General features: G+C 40.2%; 1 protein-coding gene across 5 annotated transcripts in view; it reads right to left on the bottom strand.

Annotated features, from left to right (window-relative positions):
- Positions 1-2,778, bottom strand: part of MFN1 (mitofusin 1) — a 38,929-nt gene extending 36,151 nt beyond the window's left edge. Inside the window, exons 1-2 of one of the 5 annotated variants that reach the window (XM_081301235.1) lie at positions 2,658-2,778; positions 1,384-1,502 (exon numbers count right to left, since the gene is read on the bottom strand). In XM_081301235.1, the coding sequence (XP_081157361.1) occupies positions 1,384-1,495 (112 nt within the window). In that variant the 5' untranslated portion in view covers positions 1,496-1,502; positions 2,658-2,778. Of the gene's footprint in view, positions 1-1,383; positions 1,503-2,350; positions 2,603-2,657 lie in introns of those variants that run through there. The other 4 variants (XM_081301236.1, XM_081301233.1, XM_081301234.1 and 1 more) reach the window with 4 other exon arrangements.
- Positions 2,779-16,697: the final 13,919 nt, after the last annotated feature.

The following is a 16,697-nucleotide window of genomic DNA, read 5'->3' as shown; positions in this document are numbered from 1 at the left end:
GATTACTTTTAACCTCACTGTCACTTTCTATCAACATTTTTAGGAAAAAAAAACTCAAAGTCACTGTGCAAAACAAAAAAAGAAGTCACGGGCTGGGGATGTGGTTCAAGCGGTAGCGCGCTCGCCTGGCATGCGTGCAGCCCGGGGTTCGATTCTCAGCACCACATACAAACAAAGATGTTGTGTCCGCCAATAACTAAAAAATAAATATTAAAATTCTCTCTCTCTCTCTCTCTCTCTCTCTCTCTCTCTCTCTCCCTCTCTCACTCTCTCTTTAAAAAAATATACATTAAAAAAAAAAAAGAAGTCACTGTGCCAGCTCAAATTCCTTCCAAATTCGAAACATAAAGATACTATACCAGTAATTTTTTTCTCCTCATTCAACAATAGAACTTGAACTGTGTCAACTTGGTGCTAGTGACAAAGTGAGATGGAGATGAAGAGATTTGAGCTCAAAATCTGGTGAGGGAGGGTTAGGAGAACAAGGCAAAAAAAGTATAATTCTATCAACCTAACAAATGTTTCCCCATGTCATCAGAGTAGTTTATATAATAATTCCCCCCTTTCATTGTATACTTAATGGACACACAATCTTAAAAGCTATAAGAATTTCAATAGTTATTTCTAAATTAGTATATCCTGGGAAGACATTCCTTACCATCTTTGCCTGAACAGTTATATGGAATTTTATGAAAATTAGCCAAGGGCAGTGGGGCACATCTATATCTATAATCCCAGACTGAGGCAGGAAGATTCCAAGTTTGAGGCCAGCCTTAACAAGTTAGCAAGACCCCATCTCAAAAATTAAAAGGGCTGGGACTATAACTCAATAGTAAATTGTCCCCAAGTTCAAATTCTCAGTACCATGAAAGGAATGAGAAGAAAAAAAAAATTTTATGAAAACTCCTTTTACCCTTTCTGCACTATAACTTTGCCTTATGTAAGAGGAAAATTTAAGGCCTGAGGTCTTGGTTTAATTAAGTTGGGGAAGAAAATAAGTATAATGACTGTGGACTGCCTATTTTTCACTAGGCACTTAGGGCTGTGTAATCTTGGGCAAACTGCTTAATTTTGCTGTGCCTTGGTTTCCTTACCTTCAAAATGAGTATGATTATAACCACCTTAGTGGTGACATGAGGATTGAAGAAGTTATTAATATAATAAAGTGCCTAGAATAAATAGTACTTTACATATAAGCACTTATTCCTTAACTGTTAATACCATTTAATTTTCTGGAGAGCAGAAATGGGTTTTATTAATTACGGACTCCCTCAAAGTATACAGAACAATGTCCAAAATGAGTTTAATAGCTAGAGTTGAAATAATAAAGCACCTTTACATATTTTCAACAGTAATCATTTTAAGAACTTAAGAGGAACTAACCTTCAACAAAATGTGATCCTTCAGTAACAAACTCCAGTAACTGGGCAAATATTGAAGAAATTGCCTTCTTAGCCAGCACAAAGTGCTTCAGTGGAGAAGCCGATTCTGCCATTATGCTACTAAAGGAAGAAATAAAGTTATAAAAGCGGTACTTAGCACTGGTACTGGCCTATGGGCCCAGCTACCTGGGTGGCAGAGGCGGATATATCAATTGCACCCAGGAGCCTGGGCAACACAAAGACCTTGTGGGGGGAGGGGGGGGGGAGAAGCACTGATCAAAACTGTATAATAATGACATTCACATTCTGACATCATTCCTTAACTCCCAGATGAAATAAATTAAAACTGCCAAAATACTTTTAGGTAATTGTTTTTTGAGCAGAAAGCGTTTTAGTCAGAAATTACAGGCTACGTTTGAGCGATATCTCAATAAAATAGGTGAACTCTATTGGCCAAAGTCTTGGTTGCAATTTCTACTTTATTTCCCTTTGGAGAAGATGAAACTAACCGTGGCTAAATCGTTACTGCATGTGACTCAAGTATATCAGGGAACTGGGATAGTGAGAGGAAGCCAAGTTCCCAACAATAACTAAGTTATTAAGTTTCCCAACCAGGAGCTTTAGGTGAGAGGAGGGAAATAAAATCCCAAGATCACAATGCAGTGCTGACGTTCAGAAGTATTTGATCAGAACAAACAAGAAGACAAGTCTTAATGGAGTCTCGCGCTCCCAGCCGAAGTACCAAAAAAACTTCAAGGAATGTACATTTTTTTTTAATTTCCTCCCTGGAAGCTTCTTACGAAAAAACTCCAATCACTGCTCACTTTGTTCGTGGCGTGTACGTGGAATGGACCACGGTGGCCCAAAGAAGCCGGATCCTTCCAGAGGGTCACGAAATGAGCGCACCACGGAGCTGCGTGGGAAAGCAGGGCGGGGACGTCCACGGGCTCCGCGGCGCGAACACCTACCTTGGGGAAAGGCCTTCCATGTCTGACACCGCGGGCGCGGGTGCCTAGCTCGCAGGTTCGGGGCCAGACCCCGCACGCCCCGCGCGCCGGAGGCGGCCCGGAACCCCTAGCTGCCCCGGGGCTCCGGCCTCGTGTGCCCCGCCGGATCCCAGTTCCCTCGCTCTTTCCCCGAAGGACCTGCGGCGGCGGCCGAGCCCCGTCACAGAGAGCTCGGCCAACAATTAACTCTCCGCCCCTTGTCCCTGGCCGCTCGAAGGTCACCCCAAGCGTCGCGAACCAACCAGCGGTCAAGGCAGCGGGCACTCACCTTCCAGCTCTTAAACTTGTCACCCGGCAACCGCAGCCCCGCCACAGCCCCTAGGCTGCCTCATCCTACCTATAGAGGCTGGACGGCGAGGGGAGGCGGGAGGAGTGGCAAAAGGGCGGTTACTTCCGGTCTCTGGCCCTCTCCTATTATGTTGGGATCCGTGGCCGGAAACGCATCTACATGGGGCGCCATTTTTCTTAAGGGCAGAAGACAAGGGTTGTTGTGGTCAGGGACTTCTATCAGAAGTGTGCTTTTCCTTCCTCCTCCCTCAATGTCTGCCAAGCTCTGCCCAGTCTAGGTGTGGCTAGCTTCCCATGACTATTCAGAAACAACTGAAAAAAGTGGGGGTCTGAACTGAGTGAGCAGAGGGATTTATGTTTGGAAGGCCAACAACAAAAGGAAAACCTTTTGACCTCTCCACTGCTGTTTTTGTGTGATTTGCTACCTGTTTTTCCAATAATGGGAGTGTGTGTGTGTGTGTGTGTGTGTGTGTGTGTGTGAGAGAGAGAGAAAGAGAGAGAGAGAGATTAAAGGTGAGATTTAGTAATATGACGTTGATACCGCCAATTATCGGTGGCTAGTCGTGCTCCCCCATATGTTGAAGTTTGAACATTAGAGAGGCATGCAGAGGCAAGCATATGAAGCAGGGTTTATTTGAAAAGGGTCTCCAAAGGGAAATAGATAGACTTCTCCTAGAGGGAGAAGGGGGGGGGGGGGGGGCCATAGCTGGTATCCTGGTATCCCAAGAAGCCAGGTGTCCTGCCCTTTTTATATGTCCTAGGATTCCTTTGTTCTCCTGCCTTTCCCCCCTTTTCTTTCTCCTTCCTGTGTATGTGACTAGGCCCAGGAATGCTCAGTGGGAAGGCCAAAAGGTGGAAAACAGGTGGGCTGAAGGGGGAAGGGCCAGGTGGTGTAGCCAAGGACACGTTAACAAGCTTATAGGTCCCCGTGGGGGAAGGGAAATTCCTGGGACAGGTTATCTTGGCAACAGGTTGGAGCAGGGGTCGGTTCTTGATGAAATCCCTCAGGGAACAGTCTCCAACTTCCCAGACTCACTCAAAATTGGCCTCCTAGATCCGACCTGACTTGATTTACGTATCTACACTGACTACCTTTCTAATTCTGGCTTCAACGTTCTTTAGACTAGTGATTCTTAAACATTAGGAATTGAAAAACCAGCCTCTACCTCAGAGCAAAGCCTGTCCAAGGAAGGGACATGACCTTTGTCCTTGGAAAGACCCACAGAGCACTCCTAGGCACATTCCCACCCTGCTAAGTTGTTTATCTACAAATAAGAGGAGAGATCTGCTGCATCAGATGTCCTTGACTCAGGCTAGGTGGGGACCCATAGCAACCCCCTAGCAGCCACCAATCAGCATGAGACAGGGAAATACCTGGGATGCCAGATGACCCTCCCAGTAGTTTATGGTGTTGGGAAACCATGTAGTTCAGCACGAACTCCCCTCTTGGCTTAAACCAATCAATTCAAATGAATCCCCCTCTTGTAGACACCAATTACCCCTACCCAACTTGTTCCCGCCAGTGAATGTGCTAATCATGTTTTAGAGTTGTTATTTGTTTTTCACCGTGGTGTGTGATGATTTGCTAAGAGATGCTATGATGTATGTGGGGGTCCCTGCCTTCTCCAAAGAATGTATAAAACTGCTGCAAACCCTGGGCTCAGAGCCTCTCAACGTCACCAGTTGCTGTGTGCAGCGAAGGACCGAGCTAGCTCGCAATAAACACCTCTTTGCTGTTTAAATCAATCTTGGACTCTGGTGGTCTTTTGGGGGTCCCGAATTTGAGTATAACAGAATCACCTGGGAATCTTGTTAAATTGACGGGTTTTATTCACTGGGTCAGAGTGTACCCTGAGAGTGCATTTCTCGAATCCATGGAAAGTGACTGCTGCTCGTGGTCTATACAGTGACTCAACAGAGAGTCGTGGGTATTTCTTTCCAGAGTTGGCAAATGAGATGCAAATGAAGGCACTTAATCTGTCTGGATCACAGGTATTTCATCTATAAAATCAGAATACTGATAACACCTACTTCATGTGTTGTGATTTTCAGATTAGAGTACTGATGGGCATACAATAAGAACTAGATAAATATTGTTCTATTGGAACCAATAAAAAATTGTTCTATTGGAACAGATTTATCAATAAGCAAAATAACAGTAAATTAGATCATTTCAGATAATGCTTACTACTCTGAAGAAAAAAAATCCCCAGTGGCAGTGAGATTGACTTTCTGAAGAAAAATGAGAAAGAGGCTGAATTCTTACTAAGGAAGTAACATTTCCCAGGAACTTTTCCCCAGGAAGCCAATCCTAGAAATATCTGAAGGAGGAATGCCCAAAATAGTTGGAACAGGAAGTCCAAAGACTCATAGGAAGGACAGTGGTATGGCTGATGAAAAGAAAGGAGGCTAGTATGGTTGGGGTAGAGGGAAGGAAAATGAAAGTGAGGGAAATAAGTTTAGGGAAGTAGGCAGATGTGGAATCATAGAGGTTGAGATTAGAATTTTGCATTTTCTTGTAAATGCAACATCAAGCAGTTGGAAAATTTGGAGCCCAGGTCTGATTTACATTTTAGAAGGTCATTTCAGTCACTGTGGGCACTAGTCATGGAGAGATTCCACACAGTCTATTTGAGGGCTTTTGTAGTTTATGGTTGCTTTTGCAGTGCTGAGGATCAAATCCAGGGTCTTGCGCATACTAGTGAGCTACATCCTCAGACCTATATACTGTTTATTAAACAGGCTAGTCCATTGGCTAGAATTACAGAGATATGGTAAAAGGTGGCTTTTATTAGTAGTAACATAGTAAAACCCTAGGTGTGATTTTTAAAATAAACTGGAATCATTTGGTTCATGGTATTTTACAACATTTACTCATTTTCTCCTCTCCCTGTCCACTCTCCCCACACCAAAATCATATGCACACACAGAACATGTTAATTATTTCTGCTAGAAATCTTTAGAAATGTTAATGAAAAAGAAAAAGAGCTGGACACAGTGATGCATGTGTGTGATCCCAGCAGCTAAGGAGGCTGAGGCATGAGGATTTCAAGTCCAAAGCCAGTCTCAGCAACTTGTGAGGCCTTAAGCAACTTAGTCAGACCCTGTCTCAAAATTAAAAAAAAAATGAAAAAGGGCTGGTGATATGACTCAGTGGTTAAGCACTCCTGAGTTAAAGAAAGAAAGAAAGAAAAGGAGAGAAAGAGAGAAAGAAAGAAAGAAAGAAAGAAAGAGAGAGAGAGAGAAAGAAAGAAAGAAAGAATGAAAGAGAAAAAAGTAATTTTGCTGTTGTTGTTATTGTTGTTGTTGTTATTCTAGCAGGCATCAAGCAAAGGCCCTGTGCATGCTAGGCAAGTTTTCTACCTTCTGAGCTGCATCCCCAGTCCTGTTCAAAAAAATTTTTCCAGAGTCTTACCCAATGGCACACATGGGCACACAGCTGTAATGCCAGCTACTGTGTAGTCTGAGGCAGCAGGAGTACTTGAGCCCAGAAGTTCAAAGTCAGCCTAGACAACATAGTGAGACCACACCTAAATAAAGAAAAAAAGGAAACAAGGAAAAAAGATACTTTTTTCCCAGTAAAGATCTAAAAGTAGGCCAGGTGCACTGGTATATGCCTATAATCCCAGCAACTCTGGAGGCTGAGGCAGGAGGATTGTAAATTTAAAGCCAGCCTCAGCAACTAAGCAAGGCCCTAAGCAACCCAGCAATATCCTGTCTCTAAATTAAAAGAAAAAAAGGTTGGGGTTGTGGCTCAGTGGTAGAGCACACTTGCCTAGCACATGTGAAGCCCTGGGTTCGATCCTCAGCACCACATAAGAATAAATAAATAAAATAAAGGTATTGTGTCCAACTAAGATAAATAAATAAATACTTTTTAAAAAATGGCTGAGGATGTGTCTCAGTAGTTGAGTGCCCTGGGTTCAATTCATGGTACAAAAAAAAGAAAAAGAAAGAAAAGAAAACTATTTCAAATGATCAAGGACAGTCTCATACTTTGTTGTATTACTGTGTGTTTCAGTTATGGTAGGAGGATGAGATTTATTGTAATGAAGTGCCTTATATGAATGCATGGACTGGCTATGCAAGACCAAAATATGTCAAGCAGTCCTTCAGTAAGGTCAGAAACTCTTGAGCCGGCCATGACACTGTAGTCCAGAGTCAGAATTTCTTCTACCTAGGAAAGCCTTGGTTCTGCTCTTAAGACCTTTCAGCTAATTGGTTCAGGCTCACCCAGATCACCCAGGATTATTTCCTTTAATTTTAATGCAATTATTGTTAAAGTACTAAAAAGACTGTAGTGGAATTGGAGCTAGTTCTAATTTACATGGAGGAAGAAAAACTCTACCAATAACAAACAATTCTCAGACTAGAGATAATGAATTCACACAACATGGTATAAACACACACTGCTGAGCCATAATACTTAAAGCATGCTATTATTATTAAAGGATGTGGTACTGTTGGGATAACAAACAATGAAATATCATGAGTACAGACATGGACTCATAATTCTGATTATGTCTATGAGAAGTTGATACTTTGTAAAATTAGTAGCATGAGTCAATAGAAGAAGATGAATTTTAAACTGATAGTATTGGGTTAGAAATAAGTTAACATGATGGGGCTGGGGATGTGGCTCAAGCGGTAGCGCGCTCGCCTGGCATGCGTGCGGCCCGGGTTCGATCCTCAGCACCACATGCCAACGGGGATGTTGTGTCCGCCAAGAACTAAAATAAATAAATAAATAAATTCTCTCTCTCTCTCTCTCTCTCTCTCTCTCTCTCTCTCCCCCCCCCTTTCCTCTCTCAAAAAAAAAAAAAGAAATAAGTTAACATGAATGAATAAAAATTAAACTTGAGTCATACCTCTACAGAAATAAATTCTGATGTGTATAAGTCCTAAACATGAAAAATAAAACAATAAAAAGATGTAGTGAAGTAGTTTTTGTAACATAGGAGCTGGAGAGAATTTTACAACTTGCAAAGGGAAAATACAATTTATCCCTAGTAACTATGAAGATTTCAACAAAAGACATCAGTAACAAATGATATGCTCTAGGAATATAGGCCATAAATATCATATTTACTGGGCAAGGTGATGCATACCTGTAATCAATCCCAGGTACTCAAGAGGCTGAGGCAGGAGGATTGCAAGTTTGAGGCCAGCCTTAGCAACAGTCTGTAAGCAACTTAGTGAGACCCTGTCTCAAAATAAAAAAAATAAAAAGGGTTGGGGATATGGCTAAGTGGTAAAGTATCCCTGGGGTTAAAGCCCCAGTGCAAAATAAATTATAAGAATTAGGGGTATAGTTCAGTGGGGGAGTGCATGCTTAGCATGCACACAACACTTGAGTTATCTCCAGCACCAAAAACAAATAAGAAAATCAAGGCCAGGAATTATGTCTTAGTGGTAGAGCACTTCCCTAGCCTGAATGAGGCCCTGGGTTCAATCCCCAGTACTGTAAAAAATAAAATCAAGCCCAGTACAGTGATGCATGCCTGTAATCCCAGCAGCTCGGGAGGCTGAGGCAGGAGGATGATGAGTTCAAAGCCAGCCTCAGCAAAAGTGAGCACTAAACAACTTAGTGAGACCCTGTCTCTAAATAAAATACAGAATAGGGCTAGGGATGTGTCTCAGTGGCCGAGTGCTCCTAAATTCAGGCACTGATACCCCCCCAAATAAAGAAATAAAATAAAATCAGTATTTAAAATGTATAAAGAATTTCTGAAAATTGATCAGGAAAAAACCCAATAGAAAAGTGGACAAAAAATTATGGAAAAGCAAAACTAGTCATGGTGACACAAGTTTGTAGTCTAAGTTACTGCAGAAACTGAGGCAAGAGGATCACCTGGGCACCTGAGTTCAAGGCTAGCCTGGGCAACATTAGCAAAACCCTGTCTCAAAAATAGAAAAAGAAAATTAAATAAGGAGAAGAGTTCACAAAATGAGAAAAACTTTTAAAATGACTATCAAGCAAATTAAGATATTGTCAGCCTTGCAAATTTAAGCAATGTACTACTTTATACACCTCAGACATGCAAAAGATTTTAAAGTCATATATGATATTGTTGATAAGGATGTAAGGAAACATGATCCACCAATGACTGTGTAAACTTTCACCACTCTGGAAAATATTTTGGAGTATTTGGTCACAAGTATGGTTATGGTAGCACCATACACAAAGCAAACAAACACAACAAGTCATTATTTGACGTTTAACCCAAGTTCAGAAATGTGAAGATGTTTCTTATATAATAAGCTATATCTTTTTGAGGTAAAGAATCACATGTTTTATTCATCTTTGCATCCCTAAGCACTTAGCTTGATGGTGGATATTCTATAGCTATTTGTAAAATGAAGAGTAAAGAAGTGAGTTTCTAAGAAGTTATAAAGAGTCCATGAACCATTTGAGAGAAATTTAATAACATTGCATTCATTGTTCATGGTCATAATCACAATTTATATTTAGGGAACACAGATTAGAAATCAAGAGTCATGCTTTGGTCCATATTCTTTTGTTATTTTCTCTTTCCAGGTGTCAAATATAATGTTCAATGAAAAAAAACAGGGGGGGGGGGGAGGGCACATTTTAACTTTCTCTAAGGAAAATTTTTAGAATGATTAGATTGGTTAGAAGTTATGTTTATGTTACCTTAAAAAAGCATTGACTAATGATTAATGAATCATTTTTCTAAGCTGAAAACAAGTGTAGATTGGAATTCTATGTTAGCACAGTGGCTCAGGAGGCTGAGGCAGGAGAATCACAAGTTCAAGACTAGCCTCAGCAACTTTGTGAGATGCTGTCTAAAAATTAAAATAAATAAATAAATAAAACGGGCTGGGGATGTACCTCAGTGGTAGAGCATCACTGGGTTCAATCCCCAGTACTGGAAAAAAATGGAATTCCATATTCTCAAATTTCAAAAATCATTTATGCATCACCCATTCAGTTCTTCCTGTACTCATGTTTCAATATTACTATTATTTACTTCATTTAAGAATTTTTTTTTTTTTTAGTTTTAGTTTTTTGTCCTGGGAATTGAATTTAGAGGAAACATCCCCCGCATTTTAAAAAAATTATTTTTATTTATTTATTATTTTTACAAGAAAAGCATAGTGCATTTATTTTGTGTAGTTATCATGGGTCAATATTCATAAAGATCCCATATTTTTATATTGCTTCAGTGAGTTTTTATTATGTGTAAATACTGACTACATGTGTCGCCTTTTGAGTAAGTTAATGCAGGTTAGAATTCTATGTCTAATGCCGACAGTCATGTAAGATGATGTAAATAACTTCTTTTTTTTTTTTTTTAAATAGAGAGAGAGAGAGAGAGAGAGAGAGAGAATTTTTTTTAATATTTATTTTTTAGTTTTTGGCGGACACAACATCTTTGTTTGTATGTGGTGCTGAGGCTCAAACCCAGGCCGCACGCATGCCAGGCGAGCGCGCTACCGCTTGAGCCACATCCCCAGCCCTCTGGTGTCACTTTTTACTTGCATGTTGTTGTAAGAAAACACACTCAGAAGTTATTTACATCAGGGCTGGGGATGTGGCTCAAGTGGTAGCGCGCTCGCCTGGCATGCGTGCGGCCCGGGTTCGATCCTCAGCACCACATACCAACAAAGATGTTGTGTCCGCCGAGAACTAAAAAATAAATATTAAAAATTCTCTCTCTCTCTCTCTCTCTCTCTCTCTCTCACTCTCTCTTTAAAAAAAAAAAAAGTGACACCAAACACACACAGTCATTGTGAAATTTAAATAAGACAATTTATGTAAAATATTTACTGCCATTGCAGAGGCATGATAAGGATTCAATCTTGGTACCTATTACTAGTAATAAAAATTTTGGGCCAGGGGCAGTTACTAGAGATTAAATCCAGGGATGCTTAACCACTGACACATCCACAGCCCTTTTTATTTTTAATTTTAAGACAGTATTGCTAAGTTGCTTAGGTCCTCACTTAATTCCTGAAGCTGGCCTTGAACTTGGAATCCTTTTGCCTCAGCTTCCCAAGTGGCTAGGATTATAGGCATGTGTACTCCACCTGGTGATAGTAACATAATTATCATCTCCCCATTCAAAATTCATAAAGCAAACATCATCCCTTATTAGTTAAGAATATATTATATGTTATTTCTACTCTTGAGAAATGCTAATAAGTTGTCTACAATATAAAGCTGAAAAATAAATTAGGGACATAATATTCAGATGAAAGCTTTCTGATTCCCTTTACAGCATACTTTGCACTGCTCCCTCCCAGGTCTAGCCTGTGCAGATCCCAGGAGAGGTCTGAAAGATCATTGCAGGATGCTCAAGACCTGGTACCTTTCAACCATCTATCTTCATCCACATTCTGTCAATTTTCACAGATGCTTCTTAAAATCCTATAATGTCCTATTCACTAGGACTGTTACATTTTAATGCCAGTTGAAAAAAAAAAAGCCAAGAATTATATAATGAGTAGTTCATTAACATTCAGTGGTTCAGGTTTCAGAAGTCTCAGTTCTTTGTGGATTTTAAAGGCTAACTCAATTCCTTTGGGCTCTAAGTGAGGCAGAACATCATAGTGGAAGAGTGTGGTGGAGAGAAGCAGCTTACATGATGATCAGAAAGCAGAGAGCTTATTTTTTATTTTGAGACAGGGTTTCCCTAAATTGCTGAGGCTGGCCTTGAACTTGCAATCCTTCTGCCTCAGGCTCACCAGTCATGGGGATTACAGTTGTGTGCCACCATGCCCAGAAACTTTTTTTTTTTTTGAGAGAGAGAGAGAGAGAGAATTTTAATATTTATTTTTTAGTTTTCGGCGGACACAACATCTTTGTTTGTATGTGGTGCTGAGGATCGAACCCAGGCCGCACGCATGCCAGGTGAGCGCGCTACCGCTTGAGCCACATCCCCAGCCCCCCAGAAACTTTTTTTGTTTTGTTTTGTTTTATACCAAGGATTGAAACCAAGGGCACTTAACCACTGAGCCACATCCCCAGCCCTTTTTATTTTGAAACAGGGTCTTGCTAGGTTGTCTATAGCCTTGCTAAATTGCTAAGGATGGCTTTGAACTTGAAATTCTCATGCCTCAGACTTATTGAGCAACTGGGATTACAGGTGTAGTCCACTGCACCAATATTTTTCCTTAAATTTATTTGTTTTTCTTTAAAATTAGTCTTATCATAAAATATACATGAACCAAAGATTTGGTATGCTAAATTTTACAGCATATAATTTACAACCATGAAAAGTAAAACTACACCCCATAGTTATTATATAGAGAGTTATTTTATATGTTGTGCACTTTATGAGCCTGGACTAGATCTCTGAAGTTCCTCCCAGATGTAATATTGTCATTTTAGGTTAGTTTCTTCTTCAACATTTTAGTTGCTCAATAACCCATATTGGATCAATACTATAAATAACTTAATCATAATTTTTGTAAGTATAACAGTTTTTTTTTATTAAAATCTGTGCCATGATGTTCTGCTGCTTAAAATCTAAAATAAAGGCATTTGAAATGTACAAATTCATCATAGCCAAGTTACTCTTAGGTCATTACATATAAAATATTTATAGGGTGTACAAGTAACTGGTGTGGTATATGGCATAAATGGGGTGACTTTTTAATTTTTTAAAGAGACTAGAGAGAAAAAAAGAATAAATGAAAACAGACCCACTGTGTCTTTTTTTTTTAAAGAGAGAGTGAGAGAGGAGAGAGAGAGAGAGAGAGAGAATTTTTTTTTAATATTTTATTTTTTAGTTCTCGGCGGACACAACATCTTTGTTGGTATGTGGTGCTGAGGATCGAACCCGGGCCGCACACATGCCAGGCGAGCGCGCTACCTCCTGAGCCACATTCCCAGCCCCCCACTGTGTCTTAGTCTGGGCTGCTATAATAAAATTCTATAGACTTGGCAGTTTATTAATAGGGGAAATTATTTCTTACAGTCCTGGAGGCTGGAAGTCAGAGGTTAGGGAATGAGCATGGTTGGGTTTTGGTGGAGGCCCTCTTCCAGTGCAGGCTGCTGACTTTATACCTTCATGAAAAAAAAAAAAAAAAAAAAAAGGATGAGAGAGCTCTCTAGGGTCCCTTTTATGAGGGCACTAATTCCCTGGATGAGGACTCCTCTCTCATGACCTAATTAATTTCCCAAAGGCCCTGCATCCTAATATCATTTCACTAGGGTTTAGGATTTCAATCTCAGAATTTTAGATGGGACACACATATTTAGTCCACTGTGATTCACTTTATTAGTTCGAAAAACTTTTAATTTTTTGAAACTTTATGAAAACACAAATTAGGTGAGGAAGAATTACAAAGATTATGAAAATCAGCCATAGGATATAGTTTGTGAGCCAAGCATTGTGGACACATCTGTAATCCGAGCAGCTTGGGAGGCTGAGGCAGGAGGATGGCAAATTTGAGGGCAGCATCAGCAATTTAGCTAGACACTGTCTCAAAATTTAAAGAAAGGACTCAGTGGTAGAGCACTGCTGGGTTCAATCCTCAATGTTGGGGGTTAGGGAAGAATATAGTTTGAGGAATATGTTTTAGAAACAGACAAATAATGCCATGAAGAGGTAACCCTGTAAATAAAATAAATAGGGTGGAGAGGAAGAAAGAGAATTCAATATTTTCAAATTTCAGCAACTAGAATTCAGAACAACTTGGTAAATGGGCTTAAAGAGAAACTTCCCACCAGAAATTACATATGATGAGTATGATTCCAATTCCTGATCTCAGCTTTACTGTAAAAAGGAAAAAGCAATTATTTCAACTACACTATTTTTTGGAAGTGGACATTTGCATAGGTATTAAAAACTAGATAACTAAATTTTCTTTCAAAACTTACTTTTCATTACATTTTTTAGGATATAATTCACCTCAGTATTATTAGCAAGGAAAAACAATTATCCAGGTCAGATTCATTTGCCTATTAAAAAAATGAAACAATGAACAACCAACTTTTAGAAGTTGTATAATGAAAATTCCTTTTTAAAAACTCTAATCACCCACTTAAAGTATGTAAATAAGATTAGTGGATAATATAGGATTCCTATTTAGGAGTGTAAAAAACTTTCTTTTTAGAATGAAGAAATTACCTTTCACAATTTTTTTTGGATTGAGATAATTACCCGTTTAACACCAAGTTTATTATGGAGGAGACCTTAATTAGCAAGTTATGGAGGCTAATGCTTTAATGTGGAAAATCATTATTCAGAAAATTATTTTTCAAATCATTAGTATGATAATTCCAGCAACTGAGTCTGGCATAGTGGCACACACTTGAAGTCCCAAATACTTTGAAGTCTGAGGCAGGAGAATCCCCAAATTCAAGGTTAGAATTAGTAATTTAGCATGACCCTGTCTCAAATATATCAGAAGTGATTAAGTGTTGAGAGCCACAGTTTAGTCAGAATGATGCCTGGCATTTTTGCCAGAGGGAATGGTTGAAAGGTGACCCTGCTTGGGATTAGGGCGGATCCTGCTGGGAATAGGGGGCTCCAGGATTAGGGCGGATCCTGCTGGGATTAGGGCAGATCCTGCTGCCTCAGGCGCCTGCTACTTTGGAGTTCCTGTTGAGTTCTCATGGGGTTCTGAGAGAACTGGCGCTCAGAGCCTGGTGGAGGCAGTGTGTTCCCCGGAAGTGTGTATAGAGTGCCCGTGAGAGTTCAGGAATAAAGGTTGCTGTTTGAACCTACAAGGCAGGGTGGCAGCTCGGTTATTTTGTGCCCAGCCAGACTGTAGTATTTGGTGGCCTGTGTGGGGAACGCCTGAAGCTTGGAGGTAATTGAAATTGCTCGCCCCTGAAGTAGAGCAAAAGAATGGGTGACCATTTCAAAAAACAATGTGTTCTTGTTTTGATTTATTTTGTTTTTATTTCAAGATGCTTGTCCCTAGAACTTTCTCAGGCAAACTGGGGAAAATGGTTGGCTCAAAGTTTGAAGTTGTTCGCCCCTGAGGAACAGATAGAGATAGACCACAAATGCACATATCAAGAAAATAGAAAAACTGATACAATGATTTTTTGTTCCATTTTTGTTTCATTCTGTTTCGGTTTTGTTTTATTTTGTTGGGTTGCATTATCTTTATAGTAGATCAGAAATTAGTAAAAAACAAACTGAAAGAATGTTAAGTAAATTGTTAGAGGTTCAAACTATGGTAGATCAACTAAAAGAGAAGGTCTCTTGAGTTAGTCAGACAGAAGAAGAAAATTTAAAAGAAAACGGGCTATCAGAAAAAAAGTTACAACAGGAGGCTGCTACTAACACCTTTCTATCACCAGAGGGCATAAGTGTCCAACCAACAGCTCCACCTATAGAGACAACATATGCTGTGGGGCCCCCAACCCCCGTAGTTGATAGATGGGATCCTGAGACAGGACCTCAAAGACTAGCATGCCCTGTATTCGAGCAGACAGGAGGGCAGCAAATTCACCATACTTTAGATTTCAAAATAGTGAAGCAGCTAAAAGAGGCTGTAACAACCTATGGTCCCCCCCCAAGCACCCTTCACTGTAAGCATGATCGAATCCATTACCAACTTGGACGTGACGCCAGCAGATTGGGCTAGCATGTGTAAAGCTGTGCTAAATGGTGGGCAATATTTGTTATGGAAGGTTGCCAATCAGGAATTTTGCACGGAGACTGCTAGGCGAAATGCAACAGCTGGTTATCCTCAGAGAAATCTAGATATGTTATTAGGAAAGGGACCTTATGAGGGTCAGCGGCAACAAATTGAATATGATCCTGCTATATATTCACAAATTGCTGCAGATGTGGTTAGGGCATGGAAGAATTTACAAGGACATGGAGATTTACAAGGACAATTATCTAAGGTTATACAAGGAGCTAATGAACCTTACGCTGAATTTGTAGATAGGCTTATTCAAACAGCTACCAGAGTTTTTGCGGATATAGAACAAGCAATGCCATTAATTAAACAGCTACCCTTTGAGCAAGCAAATCATTGGTGCAAGAAAGTCATTAGACCATGGAAACATGAAGATTTAAACACATATATTAAATTATGTAGAGACATTAATGAACAAGGGCAAGTCTTGGCAGCTGCAGTACAACAGGTTTTAGATGCCAGGCCAAAAACATGCTACAATTGCAAACAAACAGGACATTTTAAAAGGAATTGCCTCATAGGAGGAGGGTTTAACAAAACTAGGTATCAAAGGGGTAGAATACTGGGTATTTGCCCACGATGCTGTAGAGGGAGACATTGGGCTAATGAATGCTGTTCTCAAACCACCATAGAGGGTACTCCATTATCAAAAAACGGACAAGGACCAAGTGTTTACCCACAATATCGTGGAGAAAAGCATCAGGCTCCATTGCCAAAAAATGGACAGGGGGGCCCAATGCTCCGGGGCCCACGACCACAAATATACGGGGCAATGGAGGAACCCAGCAACACTATCAGGGTAGTGCCCAGGACACTTTATCCATTAGATCCCTCATCAAACAAACCAGAGGGAGCGCAGGGTTGGACATCTGCGCCTCCGCCAGAGCAGTACTAACTCCGGAGATGGGAATTCAAATCATTCCCACAGGGGTAAAAGGACCTCTTCCCCAAGGAACAGTAGGCTTATTATTGGGACGGAGTACTTCCACTCTAAAAGGACTTATTATAAGTCCTGGGGTAATTGATCCCGATTATGAAGGTAAAATAAAAATTATAGCCAGTTCTCCAAGAGGTATATCAGTAATTTCACCAGAAGATAGAATAGCACAGTTATTAATAATACCCAGCCTGCATGATAAATTTTCCAGTAGTACTATAGAAAGAGGTTCCAGGGGATTAGGCTCCACAGGTGTAGATTGGGCAATGCTTTCTTTAAATTTAGATTCTTGCCCCAAGCTAAAACTAAATATTCAAGGACATGAATTTAATGGGCTACTCAATACAGGTGCAGACCTTAGCATCATCTCTCAACAAGAATGGCCAAAACATTGGCCGTTACAACAAGCCACTCAAATGTTTCGAGGCCTAGGAGTGGCAACTAATCCCCATA

This window comes from Spermophilus citellus (assembly GCF_964194105.1).
Source record: "Spermophilus citellus genome assembly, chromosome: 7".
Taxonomy (NCBI): Eukaryota; Metazoa; Chordata; class Mammalia; order Rodentia; family Sciuridae; genus Spermophilus; species Spermophilus citellus.
Note: the sequence above shows the minus strand (reverse complement) of the source record. Positions and strands in the feature narration are given on the sequence as shown.